Raw genomic sequence first — 26,444 nt, forward strand, 5'->3', positions numbered from 1 at the left:
TAATGCAGATATGCAATTTTTTTCTACCTTTGTTTACTATTCAGATAAGCTTATGTTATCTCTACCAGATGTTTAAGATTATAAATTATAAATTGACCCAAAGAACAAGATGTATAATAAAAAAAGGAATTGCTTGATGTCAAGCATGGCAGCTAAAAACAAAGGGGGAAGAACCATAAATATATAATTTTTTTTTTTTTTTGCTTTTGTGATTTTTTTTATTTTTGGATACTTGCCTGATTTGTCAATAAGAAAAAAAACTTAAGCTAGCTAGTTTTGTTTAATTACTGGCTCATGAAATTTTCATGACTCATTCAAGAATAATTGTTCAGAACAAATAAAATAAAGAGATGTAAGTGACATAGAAGTTAATAAGTGAACTTTTCAATGGTAATTAAGTTTTATGTCTCCTTAAAAATGATTTAAAAATTTTTTTTCATAACTTGAAACCTAAAAGCTATACTAAGTTAAAGATGGATAATCACTGACTAGATAATTTCTAAATACGATAAAATATTGAAATATTAATTGCTGAAGAGAAATTTAATTTTATTTACTTTGGCATCTTGTTTTTATGTGGTATAGAGAAGCTAATGTATTTGTGTCTGTTGATAAGCATGAGAAATTATACTATGAAAAAGATACATCTCAAGAAATTATGAAATAATGTATTCATAAATTTTCTACAGAATGATAGCATGTAGCAGACAGTTTGCAGTTGCCTGCTTTTTAGCTTTTACTGAAAATTAGGATTACTAATGACTAAAATCTAATCAACATACGTAAATGAAGCTATTAGAAATAATAAAAGTAAAGAAAACAAACTATATGCAAGGAAAATAAGGTGTATTTTTGATAAGGAAGGATATAAAAAATATGTTTTACTAAGGGAAAAAGAATAATTTTGTCCCAAAGTAGAATAAATGGTTGTTCCAGAATGACAAAGAAGAAAAATGTGGAACAAAAACTGAGTGATATAAAAAAATTTGTGGAAAAGGGACCTTGGAAAAAGAATCTTTCCTTGTGTGGTCAAAATTGGCTATTGTTGGATGGATTTATTTGTAAGGTTTTTTGGTTTGTTTGTTTGTTTAATTTGCCTAATATTAATAGTACATTGATGCAAAACCAGAATTTGGTTTTCTTTTTCTGTTAAAACAGGGTTTTCTTAGATTATTGGTTTAGTTGTTTCTCTTTACGTTTAAATACATAGCTTGAGAAGATAAGATGTGTTTTAAGATAATTTCCTATGTGACATGTGTTTATCAGGTCTTTGATTATGTGAGAAAACCAAATCTTCTCAGTATTAAGAGAACTAAGAGTTTTTTTTTTTTTTTTTCTAAATAACTATATAGCTTCCTGTGTTTGTCTTTGAAATTTTTTAATTGTGACTTTGGCTAAATGGACAGTTAAGTGTTGTTTCACAGTGACACTTGTGGTCCATTAGTCAAATGTTGAAACCTTTTGGCATGTTTGACAGTTTCCACAAATCAAGTTCTAGTTGGAGTCTTTTTGACCTCAAACTAACTTTGAGATTTCTCAAATGCATCTTGGAAAATCTCAAAGGATTTGTCTCTCTCCTTACAAAAAGGGATACTGAACTAATAAGGCTTATTTGATATGTTAATGCATCTTATTTTTCATAGCAGTATAAGTTATTTGCATAAGTCAGTTAAAAATCTGCCCTTGTTGGTTTTATTACCAAGGCTTTGATTACAATGTCGTATTTGGGAATGATGTGTGTTGAATCAGATGTGACTAGATAGCTTTAAGGAACTAAGGTTGACTTTAAGAAGGTAATTGTTTATGCAGCTCCCCTTGGAAAAACTGGCTTGTTCTGGCTTACAGGATTTCCTGCCTTACAGGTGAGTAAGGAAGATCACTTGTGGCAGGGCCAGGAACCTCAGGATATTTGGGGGACCTCAATAAGAAAGTTTACCCAAATATATAGATATTGTAGGCATATCTGGTGGCAAGTTCTTGACTTAGCCTCCTAGCCGTAAGAGTTGTTGGTTCCTTCTGAAATGCTCTAGCAAAGCAAATTCAAATGAAATACTATATGGTCAATCACTGTTTTTACTGTACTTACATGAATAACTAGGCCAGATTTAATGAGACCAGACTTATGTGCAAACAAATTAGTCTTACTTTATCTTTCACAGAAATGGGGGTGACTATAGAAAGAATGTGGGTTTTTTTTGTTTGTTTCAATGGAAACCTGTAGTGAACCATTGCTACTTTCATCTTGCATATTTTGCCAGCTTTACCAAATCCCGAATTCTTCTAGTTTCCTTCAGTATCTGGCTATAACCCTCTAAGTTATCATTTCCAATTTTTATCCTTTCTGACTTGGAGTCATTGAGAACTAAAATCGCCCTTTTCTTGTAACTCTAAGCTGCAGCTGGAAGATTGATGGAGCCTTCAAAAAAAGGCTGTTTCAACAGATCACGTGTAGGCAATCTTTATGCCTTCTGTGGTGTGGGCCTCTCAGGAAGTTCATCAGAATACCTGATGCTGTCACCAGTGACATTCAAACCAGGACAATTTGTCAGGTGGCCAGTGCTGCTTTCACTGTACCAACTGAAGATGCCCTAAAGAAAGTGAAAGTGAAGTCGCTCAGTCATGTCCGACTCTTTGTGACCTCATGGACTGTGGCCCATCAGGCTCCTTTGTCCATGGGATTCTCCAGGCAAGAGTGCTGGAGTGGATTGCCATTTCCTTCTCCAGGAGATCTTCCCAACCCAGGGATTGAACCTGGGTCTCCCGCAGTGCAGGCAGATGCTTTACCATCTGAGTCACCAGGGAAGCTCGAAGATGCCCTAAGCTCAAGTTTAAAAAAAATCTTGATGGCTGCCAACTGAGCTCAGAAACTTGGTTTCTAACCATTCAGCCTTGTTTTTCTTTTATTTTCATAACAACTCCCCTCATTAACTGCCTGACTGCTAGCTCCACCCAGTAAATATCCCCTTCTACCAAGTTCCAACAGATGATTCAGCTGGTCTGTAATCAACAAAAGACAACTGAATGAGGAAATTGGCTTGTGTTATTCAGAGGAAAGAAGAATATCATTTCTTTCCTTAAACAAGAGAGGAGACTGACAAAGATTTTTTGCTTGATCAAACTTCAGTCAGGTTTCAGAACCTTCTCTAAGGCCTATCAGTGTGGTTTATTGTAAAATCTAGTTTTAGAAAGAATTTCCCCTCTCCCTCCATATCTGATCACTCTGGTGTCTGATCAAGTTCTTTATCTTCCACCCCACTTCCCCGCCCAGTGATGTCTGGTTACCCTGGCTTGTCTTCAGCAAGAATCCGTTAGGTTGGTTTAGCCAGAATGCTCCTCACCCCTGATGTTTCCTCTTAGGAGTTTTCCATCCACTGACCCCCACTGTGCTCCTTGGCTAAAAAATCCCACTTGCCCATGCTGTATTTGCAGTTGAGCCTGCTCTTTCTCCCCACCCCGCTGTAAAATGTCTTTGAGGTGGTCCCTATACTTAATACCAATAATAAAGTCGACCTTACTGTCTTCAACAAGTGTCATTGGATTTTTTTTTTTGTAATAAAGCTAACCCTGTTTTTGCACGTGTGGTTTACACTGTGGATCTCCCTTAACATGGGAGGAAGATTCAAGGATCAGCAATAATTGCTTCTTTAAATAATGGACAGAAATTTTGCCCCTGTACTTAGAGATTAAAGGCAATGAGTGCTGCTTCTTTATCCAGGACATTTAAAAGAGGGTAAAATAATTTATTTTCTTCTGGAAATATGATGTACCATGTAACCAAATTTATACTTTTCCTATGAGACGAATCAGAAAACTTTAAGGACATTACAAATGTTTTTTGCAACCAGTGTTTTATGACCATGAGAACAGATGCACAACTCAAACATTTCTTTCTGATTGGAATGTACACGATTTCAGATGCAAGTGCATTCATGGGCTTTATGTTTTATGGCAGCTCCTTCTTTAAACAACAATTTATCAGGTGAATGTTTTTATTCCTGCTCATCTCTACTAGGAATAATGTCTTATAAAAGTTGTTTTCTTAGCTGTAAAGAGATAAAATAATCTTATATGGTATGTTTTATTCTTCCTGCAGAGACCTTTTACCCAAAGATTTTGTAGTTTATACCTACAACAAGGAAGGGGCTCTGATCTCTGACCACCCTAGTATACAGGTAATTTATTTTCCTCTTGACCATATACAGAATTTAAAACAATTATAATTTTAAAGTGCATTCTCTTCAGCTGCTCTGGACTGTTACTTGAGGGCGTCCTTTGATATGATAATATATGGTGTTGTCCTGGGGTGGGAGTGGTGGGTACATTGACATAGATTAAACTGTACCTTATAGCTCTTCTGGTTCTTCATGGTCAAGTGTTTTTTTAAAAGACCAGGAAAATAATCTTCTACCTTACTGATCATGAAGGGGAAAAGTTTGATTTATATTTTGATTTTGCTGAAACTTGATGAATAAAGCACATCTCAACTTCCTTATTAAACCATTAGTTTAATTAGACTTACCATTAGTGAGTGAAGTGAAGTCCCTCAGTCGTGTCCGACTCTTTGCGACCCCATGGACTGTAGCCTATCAGGCTTCTCCATCCATGGGATTTTCCAGGCAAGAGTGCTGGAGTGGATTGCCATTTCCTTCTCCAGGGGATCTTCCCGACCCAGGAATCGAACCCGGGTCTCATGCATTGCAGGCAGACGCTTTACCATCTGAGCCACCAGGGAAGCCCCAAAGAACAAGCACTTGTTTGCTATTAGATATTCTACTTTTTTGTTGAGAAAAGAAGTGTGGTCCTCTCTGCATTAGAGAACAGAGTATTCCTGAAGATGCAACTGGAGGAATATGTGAAATAATTGACAGATGTTGACTTTGGCTTTATGTATTATTTATTTAGAGCAGAAGCATTTCTAATTTTAGTTGGAAATAATGTCTTAAAGTCCCTTTTAGCAGTTAGGTATTATCTGTTATTATTATTATTTATTTTGCTATAGTTTTCAGGAGAAATATTTACCCCTGTTAAGCATGTATTGTTTTTCCTCTGAGTTTTGTTAAATTTTGCTAGATGGAGTTGTGTTAGTTTTGTACTTTTGCAGTACTCTGCAAATAAATAGAAGGCAAAGCTTTATTTTAGATGATTTATGAGACTTTTTTAAAAAAAGGCAATGCTGACTTAGACCTATCCTTTTCTGGCCAATTTTCTGATTTTTTTTATCTTAGTGTTCTGTTTGTTCGTTGTTTTATTTTATTTTATTTTTTTGAAAAGTGCGTGTTTTATTTGTTTTATTGTTTGTCTGGTGTTGAACAGCAAAATAGTAGAGCAGTTTAAATGTATTGATAGCATTATCCGGACCGCAGATCATCCATTCATCCATCCATCCACCCAGTCATCCTTCTGAAGATTACTATAGCATAAGACCAAAGACCACATAATTTATGCAACTCAATGAAAGCAGTGGTTTTTTAAAAAGGCGTGCTTTTTCTCTTGGAGAGGTTTCTTGGCCTGGATTTTGGTGACACACTGCTTGGACTTGATTCCTGTGTCTATTATTTATTTGCTGGTCAAGTTTCTTTAACCTGTTTGTGCCTTAGTGTCCTCACCTTAAAATGGTAATAATAATTGTAACTTCATGTGGTTATTAGAAGTTTAAATGAGTTAATTCTGGTAAGATATTTACTAGTCAGTCTAACAACTATGAATTCAGTAAATACTTTTTGTTGCTATTATTGAAAGTTTATATGCTTAAAACTGCTAAAAATAGATTCAGTTACATGGAAATTTATGCAACTTTTATAAAGTATTGTGATTTAATTATGTTTTCTTGAGTGTTTGAAAAATATAAACTAAGATGAAGCCTTTCACGTATTGGCTATTGAATATAGATAGTTTCAGATAGATAAAAATGGAATAATTCTGAATTCAGATAGACAAAATTGTGACTGTGGATCTGAGCTAGCAATTAAAACTTTGGTACTAGGATTTTTCTGTGTGTGATAACATTGTGAGATATCATGGTGACATAGACATTTAACGTTAATAAAATGCAATTAAGTTGGACTCTGTGGGAGAGAGTGAGGGTGAGATGATATGGAAGAATGGCATTGAAACATGTAAAATATCATATGTGAACTGAATTGCCAGTCCAGGTTTGATGCATGATACAGGGTGCTCGAGGCCGGTGCACTGGGATGACCCAGAGGGATGGGATGGGGAGGGAGGTGGGTGGGAGGTTCAGGATGGGGAACACATGTACACTCATGGCGGATTCAAGTCAATGTATGGCAAAAACAATACAATATTGTAAAGTAAAATAAATAAATTAATTAATTTAAAAAATGCAATTAAGTCACACTGAAAAATGTAAATGCTTTCCCTTGTGATTCTTCTATTTAAATTAATTTGTAAATCTCTCATGTGGCTTTCAGCATCTTTTGCAAGGCCATATTTTTTACAAAGAAACACAGTTTTAATAACCACTTGATATGAGTTGCTGTGTGAAGTCAAAACTCCAAATTAGTCTTAGACCTTTGGGTACCTTGCAGTTCATTAGAAAGTGCCTTAACTAACTCCCTCTTTGCTCTGTAAAGACTGCCCCAAGCTCTCTGGCTCTTGTGGTAGGAGGTTATTCTCAAATAGTTGTGAGTACTTCTGCTTCCAGTAGTTGAGTATTTTCGCGTGTAGTTTGTGTGTTTCCAAACTGTTTATGCCATTTTACCTTTAGTATAATCATCAGATGCAGTTAGGTGTTTTGCAAACTTGCAAAATAGGATTTGTTGTTTTTTTAAAAACTAAATGGAAGGTTTTAGAAATATTTGGTAAAACCAAGTTATTAAAGAAATACCATCAAGCTGGTAGAGTAAGTGATCAAGTGCTAAATTTCAGTCATGTCAAATGATGAGCCCTTCTATAGTAATTGAAGTGAGAAGCTTTACTGACAAATTTAACTTACAAACTTAATTTTGTGAGTTACTGTGTTACTATTTTGTAAGTGCTACCCCATCTGTAATAGAAGAGATATTTTTTCCCCCTCTGGTGAGAAGACAAACTCAAAGCTAGACTTTAACTTCAAAGTGCTAGAAAGAAAAACAGTGGTTGTAAATAACCCCACACTGGAAAAAGCTGTAAAATGTTGAAATTTAGCCTGTGTTGTTTAGTGCATAATTTTTAAATTTTTTCAGAAATTCTCACATTAGTTGCAGGAATAATAGGAAAAACAGTCATGTAAACCCTTCACCTACATTCTCCAAGTGTTAACATTTATCATACATACTTTATCCTTTCCTCTCTATTTTTTCCCCCTGAAAAGTATGTTATACACCTGGTGTCCCTTTACCCTTTAAATACTTCAGTGTAAATATCCTAAAAGCAAGAACTTCAAAAGAAGTCACCATAGTATAGTTCTCAGCATTAGGAAGTTAACACTGAAGCAATACTGTTACTCAATTACAGACCTTATTGATATTTGTTTTAGTCCATTACCCTAATGATGTACTTTATAGTGAAAGAAAATTCAAGTTCATGTGTTGAACCAAGCAGTCTTCCATCCCTTTTAGTCTGGAAATCCTTGGTCTTCCCTTGTATTTCATGAAATTGGCATTTTTGAGAAGTATAGGCTGACGTCTTGTAGAATGTCCTGCAATTTGAGTTTCTGTGATATTTACTCACAATCAGATTCAGGTTATGCACCTTTGGCAGGGATCCACCCTGAAGGGTTCCCTGTATCATATCATGAGCATGTCCTGTAATTAGCTTAGTTTATCACTGACAGTGTTAACGTTAATTATTAAGGAGTTATCTGCTCAATTTCTTCTCTGCGAAGTTACTGTTTTTGCTTTTTTAGTTAATCTTTTAGGTAGATATTTTGAGGCTTTGTAACTATCCCATTTACTCACTGGCTTCAGTATTTAATATTTGCCTCAGTTGTTATGGTGGTTGTTAAAATGGTGATTTCCCTAACTTCATCAGTGCCTCTGTATGCATTGATGGTTTCTCCTACAAGAAGAGTTTTTCCTTCTTATGTGTTTACATCAGCATTGATGCACAGGTTCTTACTTTATCATGAGTGAAATTGAAGTCTTTTCATTTATATAAGGGCATTTTTATACCTTTTGTGAATTGTCTGTTCAACTGTTTTGCACCATCTTCTGTTGGATTTAATCTTTCCCCTTTAAAGTTTCAAAGTTCTTTGTATTATACTATAGTACAGTTTTAGCTATGATAAAAGTTACAAATAATTCCCTCTAGTCTGTGAGTTGTCTTTTTACTTTTTCTTGGTGTTTCTTTTAATGTAGAAGTTTTAAAATCTTTTTTATTTTCTTAATGCAGTAAAAATGATCAGTCTTTCCTCCTGTTACATCAAGATTTTGAGTGATAGAAAGTCTTTCTCTACACCAGGTTAAAGAGGAATTAAGCTATGTTTTCTTTTAGTTCTTGCATAGGTTCATATTTTTTAGTGGTTCGATTCTTAATCCATTTGGAGCTTTTTCTTCTTTTAATTTTTTTCTTCCGTATGAGTGCACATGTATCTCCCCATCCTGAACCTCCCTCCCCACCCCATCCTGCAGCTTATTCTTATGTATAATGTGAAGTATGGATCTACTTTTATCCTTTCTCAAATGTCTAATCCGTGGGCTGAGCACCATTTTTAAAAGTGCATCTTTTCCTCGGTGATTTGAGATAACCACTTTTATCATATAAGGTTCCACATGTATTTTGGTCTGTTTTGAGAATGTGTTCTGCTCCACTGGTTGGTCTCTCAGTTAATGCACCACCAGGACCCTACTGTTTTAATTATTAAGGGCTGATGATATGTCATAATATCTGGCAAGTTCAGTCCTCCTCCTCCTCCCCTTGGCTGTTTTTTTTTTTTTTTAATGCTTTACAATTGTTTTAAAGAGGAAAAAAAAAATCTCCTTGTGTACTAAAAAAATCTGATATTAATAAGTGATATGCTTATATTTGGAGAGGGCAATGGCACCCGACTCCAGTACTCTTGCTTGGAAAATCCCATGGATGGAGGAGCCTGGTAGGCTGCAGTCCATGGGGTCGCTAAGAGTTGGACATGACTGAGCGACTTCACTTTCACTTTTCACTTTCATGCAATGGAGAAGGAAATGGCAACCCACTCCAGTGTTCTTGCCTGGAGAATCCCAGGGACGGGGAGCCTGATGGGCTGCCGTCTGTGGGGTCGCACAGAGTCGGACACGACTGAAGCAACTTAGCAGCAGCAGCATGCTTGTATTTCCACTGGTCAATTTCTTGCTCAAAATGAAGAATAAAGAGTCTTTAATTTATCAAGATGGTTAAATGTATAACTAACAATAATAATATAATCAATATGCTTAAGCAGAAAAAGAAAGTCAAAGTCACTGTTTTTGCCGTGTGCTGAATTGTTTTCCCCCTTGGTGTCATTAGTCTGTCACAAGGTCCTCTTCTGTATTGGATTTCAGTTGGCTGCTATGGTGTCTTCTTAACCTGTGATTGAAAATGTTAAACATGACGTTATGCTGCCTTGTTCCGCTTCTAGGTTTAAAGGTTATTGGGGTAGAGTTGTTTGTACTTAGTATCCTCTGGACTGCTGCCTTAAAAATTTGGCAGAAATTCAAATTCTTTGTACCCATAGGGTGATAGTAGACAGTCTGAAGATAGTCCAAAGAATGCCATGTGATAATTATGGGATGCCAATAATAGAATTGGAGAAGGAAATGGCAACTCACTCCAGTATTCTTGCCTGGAGAATCCCATGGACAGAGGAGCCTGGCGGGCTACAGTGCATGGGGTGTCCATAGTCAGACACGACTTAACGATTAAACCAATAATAGAATAAAAAGTTTAGTTGATTGGCCTTAAATAACTTTTGGTTCTGCACTCTCTATGATGATTTTCAGCAAGGTAATACTATTTTGAAATTGACACTTTTTTTTTAATCATTTAGAATCATTGTCATTATCGGGGATATGTGGAGGGCACTTACGATTCATCCATTGCACTCAGCGACTGTTTCGGACTCAGGTAAGGAACTTTCTTTATCAGCATTTTTTCATTCCCTTAATTCTTTTCCCTTTACCTATCTCTGTCTCCAGATCAAGTCATTTTAGGGTACTTAAATTTAGATTTTACTTTGATGTTGCTGAAGGTCTTTCTAACAGTGTTTCAGATGTCCTTCTTGGCATGTTTATTTAGGACAGTATTACAGGTGATGAATTTTATTACCTAAATAAAAAAAAATTCATTTTTTGAGACCACTAAATAAATTTTGCTATTTAAAAATAAAGCATACTTTAAATTTCTGTCACCTTTTAGGTTTATATAACTTTTACTTCTGTTCTTTTATCTAAGCCTCATAATGACTGTGAAAAGGGGCTGATTGCTTCCATATTTAGGTGAGCAAGCTGAGGTTCAGAGAAATCATACCATGTGTCAAGTGAAGTGATAATAATATTAAATTTATGAAGGGCCTGGCAATATCACACTGGACTGGTTGATTGGTTACATGATTGATTGAACTAATAAATATTACTTTAAATTCTCAAGCAAACTGTATGAGATGGCGATGAGTACTATCTCCATCTAAGCTGTGACACTTGTAGAACAATTACTGTGTACCAGGCAGTGTCCTAAGTATTTTTTGTGTTCATTAAATAGTTTTCAGGACAACTCTAGGAAGAATGTCTATAAGGCTAGTAGGAAACATTTAGGATTCAAACTTTGGTCCTCTGGCCTCCAGACTTCACACTTTAAGCCACTATTCTGAATTGCCTTTCTTTATACAGTGATCTCACAGAGGGATTAAGTAATTTTCAGGCCAGTTAGTAGCTGTCTTGAGCTTTTAATTTAGGGCTGCCCGACTCTAAAACCTCTATTTTTCTCAACACCATGTTATCCCTTCTTACATATGTTAAGAATTAGGACTTGAATTCATGTTTCTTAATTCCTTTTCCTGTGTATTTTTTTTTTCCATCCTAAAAAACTGTGTTTGTGTAATACAACACTTAGAGGCTTGCTGCATATAGAAAATGTGAGTTATGGGATTGAACCCCTGCAGAACAGCTCTCATTTTGAGCACATCTTTTATCGAATGGATGATGTCCACCAAGAGCCTTTGAAATGTGGTGTTTCCAACAAAGTAATGGAAGAAGAAACCACAAAGGATGAAGAAGAGGAGCATCCTAGTATCACTCAGCTCCTTCGAGTAAGGAACTAATGTATTTCTTCATGGCTCTGACTCAGGTTTAAAAACAATCATGTATTTGTGCATTAAACCAATACCTGTTATTACTGTGTTTTTGCCAGCTTTGTGCCAGACATTGTGATGGGTACCAGGGGATAAAAAGATGAGTAATATGTAGTTCCTGCCACCAAGTTGAGTACAGTCAGACTTCTGTGTTTTGGAAACAAGAGCTTAAGTCTTAAACAGTAACTATATTTCTTTTTGTCATTGCTCTCTAATAATCCATTACCGTGACTTTGAGAGAGCAGTGGACTTTTTAATGTGAATACCCTTTACACAGACTGGAGCTCTAAAGTGAGAGAGAGGGAGAGACAGAGAGGGAAAGAGAGAGATTGAATTTTAGGACTTTAATGATCTCAGATGTTTTCCTGGGGCACTCGTGGTATCCCTGTTTTGAGACTTCTTTAGGATTCCTTGGCTTCCTCTTGACAGGGGTCTCTTAACCTGAGCTGTTTCTGGGACCAGAGGAACCTAAGTTGCAGACAAAGGCAGCTTTCTCTGTAATGAGATGATGTCGCTGTGCCTCTACAAGAGGCTTGTGCTTCTTCTAGAGTATTTTAATTAATTCATACTAATTTATGGCATTGTTTTCATCATCTGTTCTGACATTCATTCTTTTGATTCTTGGATGGTTCTTTTTAAGTTTAGTCATTGGAAAACACTTAAATTTTAACTCATTCTATACTTTACATGGGTGCTTCCCAGGTGGCGCAGCGGTAAAGAATTTTCCTGCCAATGCAAGAGATGCAGGAGAACGTGGATTTGATCCCTGTGTCAGGAACATCCTATGGGGGAGGGCATGTCAGCCCACTCCAGTATTATTGCCTGGGGAATCACATGGGCAGAGGAGCCTGACGGGCTACAATCCATGGGGTTGCAAAGAGTTGAACACAATTGAGTGGCTGAGCATATATGCACAGTTTATGTAAGTTTTTGAAAATCACAAAGCTACTCATTTTTTAAAAGTAGCAACCTTGTATGTCAGTGCAAATTGTAACTCAATAAGACTGGAAGGAAAAAAATAAAGGAAAAGAACAAGAAAATAAAGTGCAGACCTTGTCCTTCCTTCTTGGGTTATTAGCAGATACTCTTTTTTCCACTCTTGACAGAGTAGTAGGTCATCCAATTAAAATATACTTGTATGTGTGTATAGTTTTGATATTAGAGAATCAATAATTCATCTTTGGAAACTTGAATAATTCATGTTATCTTTAGGATTTTTCTCAGAGCACTACAGATGGCATATATCACTTTTAAAAACACATGTTTTTTTGCCTTATTGATGTAGGATGTGTTAAAAATCATTTTATGAAATTCTTAGCAGACATGAAACAAGTGATAAGATCATTGTGTGTTAAAAATAGGAGTCTTATATGTAGTCGTCTTATATGTAATCTGAAGATATAGTCTTTTAACTTTTTGCTTTCCTTTATGGTGTTTGTGTTTTTTGACAGAGGAAAAGAGACATCTTGCCACAGACCCGCTATGTAGAGTTGTTCATTGTTGTAGAGAAGGAAAAGGTAGGATTGATGACAGTTTTTCTCTTTTTTCATAAAAAGAAGGTGAGAAGTGAGGATCCCATGAAGGAAATATGAAATATATTTGTATTGATTTTTATTAAATGACTTTTCCCTGTAATATTTATACATGATATTCATAATATGTCCAGAACTGAATGTAGCACTGACATTATCTCTACCTTTATTTTTACTGGTGATGTTTTTCCACTGTTTCTTTTGGGTGATTTGCAAATGTTAAACTTCTCCCTTCTTAGGAGGGAGCAGAGTTTAGATGATAAGTTTAGAAGGGAACAGAGGAGAATGAGTCAGCTTAGCATTTATTATTTATTTCATTGTACAGGATAACACATGACATTTTCCTTATTTATACTTAAGACTGTGCTTTACTCAGCTAAGAAAAGTTACGTAATTTATTTCAGCATTTACAAGATTATTAATTTTAGATATAACTGCTATATATTTTAACCTATAGATTATTTGAAATGTTTTATCTGACTTCCGCCAGCTTTGCTGTTGCTGTGAACCAAATTGTTTGCAGAAACTTAACACAACTGACAAGTCCTTTTTTGTAATCCGCAGAGGCAGTTTTGAGAATCTTTATGGTTTTTAAAAAAAAACCCTTATTGTATATAGACTGGAAAATAACAAGCCATACTTTTAGGAGATAGAAATGTATTCTTATTTGTTCATTATAGGTTCATTATCCTCAAGTGTAGAAAGAAGCATAAGGGAATGTGAATAAGCGTGAACTCTGTCCCTGATAATGTATTAAAGGTTCCAGTAGAATATGATGGACAAGTGATAAAAAAAGGAGACTTGAAATATTTTTTCTCATTACTTTCTCCACATAGGTAGAAAATGGTTTAAATAAAATATTTGGATTCTTATCTTGAGATTATAGAAATTTTTTTCTTATATTGCTTTGGTGATCATGAGTTTTCTTCTTTGCCTTTCAGTATGATAACATGGGAAAAAACCAGACTGCAGTGCGAGAAGAGATGATAAGTTTAGCAAATTACTTGGATAGTGTAAGTTTACTTTCTATCAGCTGGGATTATTCTGTCCTTTCCTCTCACAGCCTCTGAATAGAATTTTAAAATTGTCTAATTTGGGGCTCTGATTATTCTAGAGGATAAGTAACTCAGTCTTTCTGGGGTTTGCTCTCGAATTTGTTTTGTAACTTTTCTATGTTTAAAAGGAAAGTATAATTTTAGAGAGAGTGAGACAAATAAGAGATTTCAAATTAGCATCTACTTTATCTTTAGTGTTGAGGAGAAATTCATCAGTTGATCTGAGAAAGAAATGAGAAGTTTATTTGAGCCAAATTTGAGGATTATAACCCAGGAAGAGCATCTCAGAAAGCTCTGAGAACTGTTTTTCCCATTAGAAGTCAAAGCACAGTTATATAAGTTTTTTTGAGACAGAGGAATGTGCATTCAATGAGGTATTATTGACAGTTTACACAATCCAGACCTAAGCATCATCATGGCCCTAGCAAGGTCAAGAAGGAATGTTATCTTTAAGGAGTTGCCTTTTTGATGTTAGGAGAATGCTGCTGTTTATGATTGAGCAGGTATTTCTGCCAATGGAGAGGTTTGGTTGATGCCTTATGCAATATACAAATGCACAGTGGGGTGAGAGAGGAGGCCAAAGGGCAGAGAAAAATTTTTCTGTGTAAATTTTTCTTGTCTTGCCATAAAATATGACTTTTATTTCACAATAGGTAGACTGAGGTTCTCTGGCACTTATGCAGAGATCTTTGAATTTTTGCTGAGAGACTTATTTTAAATAAGGCTGTCTCCTGCTCTGAAACTATATATGACTCTGTGTGTGTGTGAGAGAGAGATAGAGAAGAGGGAGGGATTTGATTTGAGATTTTAGAGTTTATTCATCTAGTGGGAGATATTGAAGAATTAATGTTCCTTTTTTAAGTTTTTATTGGAATATAGTTGATTTATAATGTGTTAGTTTCAGGTATACAGCAAAGTAAATCGGTTATACATATACATATATCCACTCTTTTTTTTTCAGATTGTTTTCACATATAGGCCTTTACAGAGAATAGAGTTTCCTATACTATACAATAGGTCCTTCTTAGTTTTATATACCGTGTATATGTCAGTCCCAATTTCCTAATTTATCCCTTCCCCCCTTATCCCTTGGTAACCATAAGTTTGATTTCCTCCACCTTACTCAACTTCTGTTTTGTACATAAGTTGATTTGTACCCTCTTTTTTTAAGAGTCCACATGTAAGAGCGTGTATCATACTGAGTGAAGTCAGACACAGAAAGACAAATGTCATACAGTATCACATTTGTCTTTGGAAAAATTTAATCTCTAATATGAATATGAATACCAAACATAATAATGATGATGATGATGATGATAGTGATAATGTCCTACTGAATGTTTATAATGTACTAAAAACTGAGTCAAGTGACTTATATTTATTAACTCATTTATTCCTCACAGTATCTCTGTGAAATAGAGATGAGTTCTATAAACCTTTATCTGAAACCTTTGGGGTGCATGCCATTATACTTTTGGATAAGAGTTTAGAAAGGTAAACCTGTTCACTATACAGTATATGTATAACATGTAGTTCACTATGTGTTGGTATTACTTTACACCTTCAAAAGGGTCCTGGGGGAGCACCTTGTAATCTAACTCATTGATATTTCTGTAGTGAAATGTATGAATATTTATATTAAGTGAACTAAAGGTGAACAGTAAATAAGCTTTCATTAGTTTAGGGAAAGGTTTGGATCCAAAATACCAAAAACTTTAAATATCCAGAGTTTGTCAGCTTTTGGAATGGAAGATAAAAAGGATTTCAAACCTTTGTTACTTTTGTTTTGTGAATGAGGAAACTCAGACCCTTGAAAAGTTAGAGTTCCATTATATTGAAGGAAACATTTTTGATAAAGAGGAATCCTATTTTTAAGTGGGATGTTACTTAATTATAAGTTCAAAGATATTCTCATATTCTTTATTATATTACTTTTATTGAAGTGTAGTTGATGTACAGTATTATATATATTACAGGGGTACAATGTAGTGATTCACAATTTTTAAAGGTTAAACTCCATTTATAGTTATTATATTGAGTTGGCCAAAAGGTTCAACTAGTTTTTTTCATACCTGTTTATGAAACACCTGACAGAGCTTTTTGGCCAACCCAATAAAATATTGGCTATTATTCCCTGTGTTGTACAGTATATGCTTGTATATCCTTGTAGCTGATAGTTTGTATTTCTTAATCCTGTATACCCTCCCTTCCTTCTCCCCACTGGTAAGCACTAGTTTCTTCTCTATATCTATGAATCTGTTTCTCTTTTGTTACATTCACTAGTTTGTTGTATTTTTTTTAGATTCCACCAAGAAGTGTTGATGTTATTTAGTCACTAAGTCGTATCCACCTCTTTGCAACCCCATGGACTGTAGCCTGCTAGGCTTCCCTGTCCATGGGATTTCCCAGGCAAGAATACTGGAGTGGGTTGCCATATCCTTCTTCAGGGGATCTTCCTGGCCCATGTCTCCTACAGTGGCAGGGAGATTCTTTATCACTGAGCCACCAGGGAAGCCCTCCTATAAGTGACACCATACTGTATTTGTCTTTCTCTGTCTGACTTATTGCACTAAGCATAATACCCTCCAAGTCCATCCATGCTGTTGTAAATGGCAAAATTTCATTTTTATGCTTGAGTAATAGTCCATTTGTGTGTGTTTGTGTGAACCCAGTCATCTGTTGACAGACACTTAAGTTGCTTCCAAATCCTGGCTATTGTAAATAATGTTGCTGTGAACATTGGGTTAAATTTATCTTTTCAAATTAGTGTTTTGTTTTTCTCAGATATATACCCAGGAATCGTTCTCATATTCTTTAATAAATTTTGTATATGTTTATGTTTTTCTTCCCAGATGTACATTATGTTAAATATTCGAATTGTGCTAGTTGGGCTTGAGATTTGGACAAATGAAAATCTGATCAGTATGGCTGGAGGTGCTGGCGACGTGTTGTCGAACTTTGTACAGTGGCGGGAAAAGTTTCTTATAACACGTCGGAGACATGACAGTGCACAGCTAATTCTGTAAGTGATTTTTTTAAAAGGTACTCTTTATGATATGGTCAGAATAATAATTTTTGCTTTTTTCTTTTTTTTGCAATCATATTCTCTTAATTAAAGTTTTTGAGCATTCATTTAAATGAGGAAAAAGTTTGATTTGTAGAATGAGTGCAGTGTTCTAATAAGACCTGTCTGTTGGATCTCTTGTGACCTTTATCCCACGTCCTCTTCCTCTTTCCCAGGTATACTTCCTTATTTTAGTATGGCATGTTTTCTAGTTTCTTCTTGTGAAAGGATATATTGAAAGAAAAAAGTTCTGACCTCGTTCATGTCAGAAAACGTGCTTTACAATGTCAAAACAGAATTTAAAAATTATCTCTGGTATACCAGAAACAAAATATACTTTAATTTAAAAAAATTATCTCAATTTGACCTCTGATTATCCTAGTGCTTAAGTAATTAATTGTTTCAGGGCTGTGCTTTTTCATTTGTTTTGTACATTTTAGGTTATTTTGTCAGGTCTAACATTTTTGGCATGAAATCTTTTTCCTTCAGAATTTTGAAGGCATGGCCATTGGTCTTTTGACTTCCAAATTACTGTTGAGAAGCCTTAATTCATTCTTTTTTTTAAAAAATCACTTTAGAATGGGTGAATTTTTTTGTACGTAAATTCTATCTCAGTACAACTTCACTGAGAAACTTTAATGCATTCTGTTTCCTGTTTTTTAGTATATGCCTTTTTTTTTTCTTCCTTTCTGGGAACTTGTAGGATCTGCTCTAGAGGTTCCCAGACCTCTAAATTTTCTTGATGATATGCTTTGGTGTAGGTCTTCTATCACTCATTGTGCTGTGTTCTTAGTGGGTAATTTCAGTCTTGAAAATGTAGTTCTAGGAATTTTTCTCAAATTATTTTGTAGGTGATTTCATCCTCTTTATTTTTATTCTTCATTCCTTCAAGGATTCCTTTTACTCAGCTGTTGAATTTCTTGTGGTTGTCCTCTAATTTTTTATCTTTTGTTTCCTTTCTTCTCATTGTCTTTTTGTTCTGTTTTCTGGGATATTTCCTTAAATTTACCTTCTAAGGTTTTTGTTGTGTTTCTCATTTCAGCTATCTTATTTTTAATGCTTAATAGCTGTTTTTGTTTCCCTTAAAATTTTTATTTAGTCAAATTCTTATTTCATGGATATAATAGTGTTTTTAAAGTCTCTTTGCCATCCTTCTGATATATTTTAAACATTTTTCTTTTTTCTACATAGCATTTTCATGGTACTATAATAAAACTTAAGCTTATATGATTAGTTAATACAGATATATTCCAAAAGCTTATAGCAAAACCCTCACTTAAAATATAAAAAAAATTTTATTCTTCTTAGAAATTTTCTGGTTGATAGGCTGACTTTTTGCCAAAAAATATTTTATGTAATAATTTTTCCCTCCTTCAATGTTGAATGGTACCTAAAATAATTTTTTCTGAGGTGAAATTTCCCTTGATTTTATTTTATTTTTTTTGTCATATGAGTTAATTTAGAGTAAGGCACTGAGAATGCCTACATGGATTTTTATGACCCCATAACCACAAAAGCTTGATCCTGACATTTCGATAAATTTTTAGTAAAATTGTACCCAGAAGTGCCCTCAAAGCCCGACAGTGAGTATGCCTTCTTGTTCACAAAAGACCAAAAGGAACGGACAACAAGCACTCCCTGTGCTTTGCCCAGCCACACCTACCAAGCTGTCTCTCTCTGTTTGGTCTTTGACTGCCATGTTAGAGGTGTTTCTCAGATATCTGATAATCCCTGATTGGTTGAGAATGGGATACTAAAAAGCCTTTTTTGAAGCATTGAGGACATAAATGTGGCTCACTACGGGGTGATCTGGCTAAAATGTTTCCATAGCAATCCCCTTATGTCAGTATCAGCCTCTTGTCCTGGCTGGTCAGGTGTCCCAGAGAATGGTTTATTCATTCATTTAAAAGATGTTTGTTATGTGTATAGCCTAGGCCCTTGGTTATGGCAGTGAACAAAAGAGACAGTTCTTGCTCTCATGGAATTCATACTGTGTTGAAGGAGATTTATCTTGTAAGATAAATAAGTATATATATTGGGTCAGCCAGAAATTTTGTTTGGGTTTTACCCTAACAGCTTATAGTGTGCTAAATAACAATAAATGGTAAAGAGGAAAAATAAAGCTGAGAGGGTAGAGGTAGAAATATTGGAGGAGTGAGGTTGAAATTTTAAATAGCATGGTGAGGAAGGCCTCAGTGAAGAGATGACCTTTGTGTAAAGACCTGAAGGAGGTGAGGGAGTGTTATGGGTGTATATTGGGGAAGGCACAGGGACCAGGTCCTGAGATACAGGTGTGTTCCCGATGTTCAAGGAGCAACCTGGAGACCATTCTGACTCTTCTGTTCTCTGTGCTCCCTGCTCGCAGCCTCCTGTATGAATATGCCATTGAGTTTGTTATCTGTCTCTTTCCACTAGAATTTTTGAATAAATAAATATAATGCATTTTAGGAAGGTTTTTCATCTAAAAGGTAGAAAACAAGTTGGTTTGATATATCTAATGTATATCTTCATTTGTCTGAAAAATGAACTTGTAATGTCAACTTTCACTCTCTGAAGATAAAAAAAAAGATAAGGCTTTAATTGAACTCTGATTTTTAAAGTGCTATTTATCTTTGTCATTTTTCTCCCAGTTTTTATAGGTTTACCAATTAGTTTAAGATTACCCAAAGAAATAGGAGCAATGTGTACCTTTTTTCTCTCAAGTACATTTTATAACTTTTCCCTGTTCTCTTCATTTAGGAAAAGAGGGTTTGGTGGGACTGCGGGAATGGCGTTTGTGGGGACAGTCTGTTCAAGAAGCCATGCGGGTGGGATTAACGTGGTATGTTTTCTTCTTGACACCTTTGCATGTTTGCATTATGAAATGTCCAGTAATCGTTTATTTCCTCTCCTAGTCCTTACAACAATATTTTGAGTGTTACAAGGGATCTGTTCTTGCCCTAGAGACTGGATTAAGTTTTCTAATACTTATTATATGATCATTAATGCCTCACTTTTCATGAATTAAGGAACAGAGACTCCATCTGAGGAAATTAAGTTAGAACCATGAGCTTGTTTTCCCATCAACCACCATGAATAATCTATTGGCGCTCCTGATCTGTTGCTTAAATGGTCGACCTCCATCATCAGTATGTTAAGTCACACCAGTTTCTTACTAGACTGCAGTGTTTACAGTCTGATGTTGGTTGCTTGCTTTATCATGTCAGCTGTCAACATTGTAGTGGTGAATCTCCTTTTGTGAAAAAGAAATTTTAGAAACAAAAAAATAATCCTTTTTGTTCAGAAACTTAATTAATACCTTCCTGTGTTTGGACAGTTTGGGCAGATCCCAGTGGAGAAATTTGCATCCATTGTTGCTCATGAGTTGGGTCATAACCTTGGAATGAGTCATGATGATGGGAGAGGTTGTCACTGTCCTGTAAAGAGCTGCATCATGAATTCAGGAGCATCGTGAGTAACTGAATTCTTTTTATTCTTCTTCCTTTTTCTTTTTTAAAACCATTTATTGAACATTTGTTTAATGCTAAAAATAAACAATGAATGTATTGCTCATCAGTACTCAAATTTCTGGGAGGAAATCATTTGCCATGTTCTGTAAAACATCAGTATAAATTTTCTTTCATCTGAATGATATAAGAACCCTACTCTAATTATTGATTAATTCATCTCATTTAAATTAATTTAATTTGAAGTATAGTTAATATAATGTGTTAACTTCAAGAGAACAGCAGAGTGATTCACTTGTAGATACATGCGTATATGTGTGTGTGTGCTCAGTCCCTCAGTAGTGGCCAACTCTGTGACCCCCTGGACTTAGCCCACTAGGCTCCTCTGTCCATGAGATTTTCCAGGCAAGAATACTGGAGTGAGTTACCATTTCCTTCTCAGGGATCATGCTGAGTTAGGGATCTAACCCACATTTCCTGTGTTTACCTGCATTGGTAGGTGAATTCTTTACCACTGAACCACCTAGGAAGCTCTATGCACACACACACACACATTCTTTTTCTGATTCTTTTCCGTTATGAATTATTGCAAGGTACTGAATATAGCTCCCTGTGCTATACACTACGTCTTTGTTGTTTACCTGTGTTATATATAATAGTGTGTGTATGTTAATTCCAAATTCCTAATTTATTCCTCCCCCTGCCTTTCCCCTTTGGTAACTATAAATTTGCTTTCTGTTTGTGAATCTGTTTCTGTTTTATAAATAAGTTCATTTGTATCATTTTTTTAGATTTCACATAAATGTGATATATGATATTTGTCTTTCTTTGTCTAACTTACATCACTGAATATGATCATCTCTAGGTCCATCTATGTTGCAGCAAATGGCATTATTTCATTTTTTCTTATGGGCTCATGGTATTCCATTATATACATACCACATAAATACCTACACACACACGGCACATCTTTATCCATTTATCTGTTGGTGAGTATTTAGATTGCTTCCATGTCTTGGCTGTTGTAAATAGTGTTGCTATGAAAATTGGAATGCATGTATCTTTTTGAATTAAGAGTTTTCTTCAGATATACATCCAGGAGTGGGATTGATTGCAGGATCATATGAGAGCTTTATTTTTAGGTTTTTAAGGAATCCTCACATTGTTTTTCATAATGGTCGCACCAGTTTACATTCCCACCAACAGTATAAGAGAGTTTCTTTTTGTTCACACCCTCTCCGGTGTTTATTATTTGTAGACTTTTTAATGATTGCCATTCTGACTGGTATGACTCATTGTAGTTTTGATTTGTATCTCTCTAATATTTAGCAATATAGCATCTTTCCATGTGCCTGTTGGTGATCTGTGTGTCTTCTTTGGAGAAATATCTATTTTAAGTCCTCTGCTCATTTTTTGATCAGGCAGTTTTTTTTTGTTTTTTTTTTTTTTAATGTTAAGCTGTATGGGCTCTTTGTATGTTCTGGAAAGTAATCCCTTGTTGGTTGCATCATTTGCAAATATTTTCTTCCAGTCTGTAGGTTGTCTTTTTGTTTTGTTTATGGTTTCCTTTGCTGTGCAGAAACTTTAAAGATTATTAAGTCCTACTTTTGTTTATTTTTTGTTTTTATTCTATAACCCTAGAAGAGGAATCCAAAAAACATTGCTGCAATTTATGTCAACAAGTGTTCTGTTCTGTTTGCCACTAAGAGTATCTGGTTTAATAGTATCTGGTTTTACATTTAGGTTTTTAATCCATTTTGACTTTATTTTTGGTGTTAGAGAATGTTCTAATTTCATTCTTTTATTACATATAGCTGTCCAGTTTTCCCAGCACCATTTATTGATTAGACTGTCTTTTATCCATTGTATATTCTTGGCTCCTTTACCATATATTAATTGACCATAACTGTGTGGGCTTATTTTTGTGACTTTCTGTCCTCTTCCACTGATCTATACGTCTGTTTTTTTGTCAGTACCATACTGTTTTGATGACTGTAGCCTTGTAGCATAGTCTGAAACCAGGCTGTGTGATTCCTCCAGCTCTATCCTTCTTTCTCAAGATTGTTTTGGCTATTTGGGGTCTTTGTGTTTTCATACAAGTTAAAATTTTTTTTTGTTCCAGTTCTATGAAAAATGCCATTGATCATTTGATAGGAATTGCATTGAATCTGTAGATTGCTTTGGGGAATATGGTCATTTTTAACAATACTGATTCTTCCAATCCAAGAATGTGGTATATCTTTCCATTTGTTTTTGTCATCTTCAATTTCTTTCATCAGTGTCTTATTTTCAGGGTACAGGTCTTTTGCCTTTTTAGGTAGACTTATTCCTAGATATTTTATTCTTTTTGATGAGATGGTAAGTGAGATTGTTCAGTTAATTCACTTTCTGATATTTTGTTGTTAGTGTATAGAAATGCAACAGATTTATGTGCATTAATTTTGTATCTAGCAACTTTACCAAATTCATTGATGAGCTTTTGTAATTTTCTGGTAGTGTCTTTAGGATTTTCTGTTTATAGAATCATGTCATCTGCAAAGAGTGACAGTTTTACTTCTCTTTCAATTTGAATTCCTTTTACTTCTTTTTCTTCTCTGATTGCTATGGCTAGGATTTCCAAAACTATGTTGAATGAAAGTGGTGAGAGTGGGCATCCTTGTTTTGTTCCTGAGCTTACAGAAAATGCTTTCAAGTTTTCACTATTGGGATGCTAGCTGTGAATTTATCATAATATGGCCTTTATTATGTTGAAGTATATTCCCTCTTTGCCCACTTTCTGAAGAGTTTTTGCCATAAATGGATATTGAATTTTATCAAAAGCTTTTCCTGCATCTATGGAAATGATCATATGGTTTTTATTCTTCAATTTGTTAATGTGATGTGTGACCCAGTTAAAAAAATTAGGTCATATGTATTTTTGTGGAAGAGCTGGATTTGTCATGATTATAAATCTTGTCTTTCCTCAGGGTATGCTGACAGCTATCACCTCAGTAGGGGATTGGGACAGAAGATGGGGGTTCTGGAGCTAGAGCTGGGTATTTATTTGATGGCACTTCCTCTCTGCTCAGTGGCCAATATTGCCTTGTTGGAGGTGAGGTTTGGTCCCAAGTTGCCAGAGTACAAGCCCTGAGGGTTGGGTCTTAGCCCGCTCTGTTCCCTTTACATGTGTGCTACCCCCTGCTCTCAGTACCAGTACCCTCTGCCCAGAGGGGAGTAGTATTTGGGCAAGAGGGGCTGGTATGACACTTGGCATGGGTCTGGGCATGAGCTGTGGCAATCCAACCACAGAAAGAGATCCACAAACAAAGGCAGTTTTGTTTCTTTCCTAATATGTATGTCTTTCATTTCCTTTTTTATTGCATTAGATAGGACTGTCAATTTTGCCTGATACTAATATACCTTCCACAGATTTTCTTTTTTGGTTGAGGTAGTATATATTTTCTATTCCTTTACTTGGAACTTTTCTTTATTCTTATGTTTTAGATATATGCTTCTAAACAACCTACATTTAGGTTTTGTTTTATAAACCAGCCTGGAAATATCTGTCTCTTAATTGAATCATTTAATCTGCTTATATTTAATATGATTACTAATGTACTATATTATGTAAATATAGATGCCATTGATTATGATACCCTTACAGCATACCACTTAGAATGAAAAATGCCAATTAAATTAATACAAATTGTAAGATGAACTCAGAGTATTTTAAATGTTTAAAGAATATATTTTAGAAAAACACATCAAATTTGCTGTGTTATGACTGTGGATTTTAGTTCCCTGCCCAAATTTTCAAGCTTCTCATTTTTGTCTCTGACCAAAGCATGCAGAGATTTTCTTTTTGGGTAGTTATTGTTTGATAATTCTAGTATCTGGAGACTTTATTGAGTTTATCTGTTTTTTTTCTCATGGTGTCTTTTCATTTTTTTTATAGTTGTTCTCATAATATCTTGTGTCTTCATGTTATGTTTTGATAATGCATTGGACATTGTATTTGAACAGGTTTTTGTAAGAATAATTTGAGAAGTAAGATTATGTTATCCTTAGTGTATTAAATCTCCTTTTTGAGGACAAATTTCCCACCTTCTACTTCCTATGATATTTAATGAACATTAGTTGACTGTTGGAGAAGGCAATGGCACCCCACTCCAGTACTCTTGCTTGGAAAATCCCATGGACGGAGGAGCCTGGTGGGCTGCAGTCCATGGGGTCGCTAAGAGTCGGACACGACTGAGCGACTTCACTTGCACTTTTCACTTTCATGCATTGGAGAAGGAAATGGCAACCCACTCCAATGTTCTTGCCTGGAGAATCCCAGGGAGAGAGGAGCCTAGTGGGCTGCCATCTATGGGGTTGCACAGAGTCGGACACGACTGAAGCGAGGCAGCAGCAGCAGCAGCAGCAGTTGACTGTTAGAAGTTGGGCCTTATAAAATTTTTTTAAATTTATTTTTATTTTATGTTGGAGTACAGTTGTCTTAACATAGGCCTTTATTTTTGATGCTAGAGTTTTCCCAGATAATCAGTTGAAGCCACCTCTGTTTAAAAGGTAGATAATCTAACTTTGTAATGTAATTTTTATTATTTAAGATATTTGAGGGACTTGGTAGTATTCTCCTTACACACTGCTCTTAGATGCCTGGCCGTATGAGTGGTGGTCTTCCTGGGAGGTGTGTTTTCTAGAGACAAGTCTTTCTTAACTCTGCCCTTCAGTATTATCAGAAAGCCTCCATAATCAGAGTGCTCTTTTTTTTTTTAATTAAAAAAATTTTGTTTTTTGCTGTCCACATTGTGTGACATGTGAGATCTTAGTTCCCTGACCAGGGATCAAACCCATGTCCCCTGCATTGGAAATGTAAAGTCTTAACCACTGGACTGACAGGGAAGTCTCCAGATTGCTCTGAAAAAAAAAAAAAAAAATATGAGTGCCATCACTTAGAATTCTTTCTTAGGACTTCCTATTCCTAGGCTATGGGGATTAGGATGGTAGTGGTGGAATTGTGTTCTGGTTATTTCCAGATTAGTCATTAGTCATTAGTCTAAATGACAGTTGATTTTTGTGGGTCATATCCTGATAGACCACTTCCATTCCTTTTACCTTCTTTTGCATCAGTTTTATAAAACTCACTTCAATGTGACGGAAGAAATGTAGAGATGCTGTAGATTAATATCTTAGTACCCAGAGGTGATAGATAGAGAGTAGGAATGCTTTAATTGGTATTCAAGCCAAGAAAAGAGGAAGCTCATCCTTCTTGTTACATTGGTGACGGCCAAGGATGACTAGGGAAAAGAATATGTTTGTTTTATTATCCAAAGTGTTTGTGAAGGCCAACATGGAGATGTTTGTTGTTATCTTGGTTTACTAAGCTTCATAAGAAGTGGTGAAAATTTTGTGATCCTTCTCAGTACTGTAGTCAACTTCCTTGTGTGTGAAACAGATTTTTTTTGTAGATTGCTTTAGAATCACACAAATAAAACATTGTTTCTATGAGAAAATGTGTCCCAAGGACTGAATAACAAGTTTATTTCAAGAATAATCTGTTTAGGAGTGGTGCACTCTGTAGATTAAAATTAGGGACTCAAGTATAGGAAATACACACATGTATGCACAATTCCTGTGACTATTAGCTAATTAATATATTCTTAGATTATTGAAGCATGTAAGAATATACATTGTTGCATGCACTATGTTGCAGGCACTTGTATTAACCATATAAAGAACAATAATAGGAAATAAGAAATTAAAAAACGGCTTGCTTGTTTATCAGATAATTATCTTATGCTCTAGTTTGACATTTCCACTTGACATCCGTTGGACTCAGACTCTTGTTGCTTCTAAAACCTGCTCCGCCCCCATCTTCTCTGTGTCAATTAGTAATAATGCCTTCTTTCTAGTTGCTGCCTCCTGTGTGATTTTCCTGCCTAGCATAGCCAATCTGGTGATCTTATTAAGACATAAATCAGATCACGTGGTTCCTGCTTCATGCTTTTCATTGTGTCACTCCCCTGCCTTATTTCACTTATCGTAAAAAGTCAGATTCATGCAATGGCCTCTTCCCACCTTTCTGATTGTACCCTCACTGCCTTACTCCACTCCAACCCTACTGGC

General features: G+C 35.3%; 1 protein-coding gene across 1 annotated transcript in view; it reads left to right on the forward strand.

Moving 5' to 3' along the window:
• The window catches only part of ADAM9 (ADAM metallopeptidase domain 9), a 92,709-nt gene that overhangs the window by 19,964 nt on the left and 46,301 nt on the right, over positions 1-26,444 (forward strand). Inside the window, exons 4-11 of the mRNA XM_061404534.1 lie at positions 4,094-4,172; positions 9,941-10,017; positions 11,002-11,197; positions 12,691-12,756; positions 13,713-13,784; positions 16,679-16,848; positions 19,630-19,711; positions 20,207-20,340. Of these exons, the coding sequence (XP_061260518.1) occupies positions 4,094-4,172; positions 9,941-10,017; positions 11,002-11,197; positions 12,691-12,756; positions 13,713-13,784; positions 16,679-16,848; positions 19,630-19,711; positions 20,207-20,340 (876 nt within the window). The remainder of the gene's footprint in view (positions 1-4,093; positions 4,173-9,940; positions 10,018-11,001; positions 11,198-12,690; positions 12,757-13,712; positions 13,785-16,678; positions 16,849-19,629; positions 19,712-20,206; positions 20,341-26,444) is intronic.

The sequence above is a fragment of the Bos javanicus genome, chromosome 27 (assembly GCF_032452875.1).
Source record: "Bos javanicus breed banteng chromosome 27, ARS-OSU_banteng_1.0, whole genome shotgun sequence".
NCBI classification, from domain to species: Eukaryota; Metazoa; Chordata; class Mammalia; order Artiodactyla; family Bovidae; genus Bos; species Bos javanicus.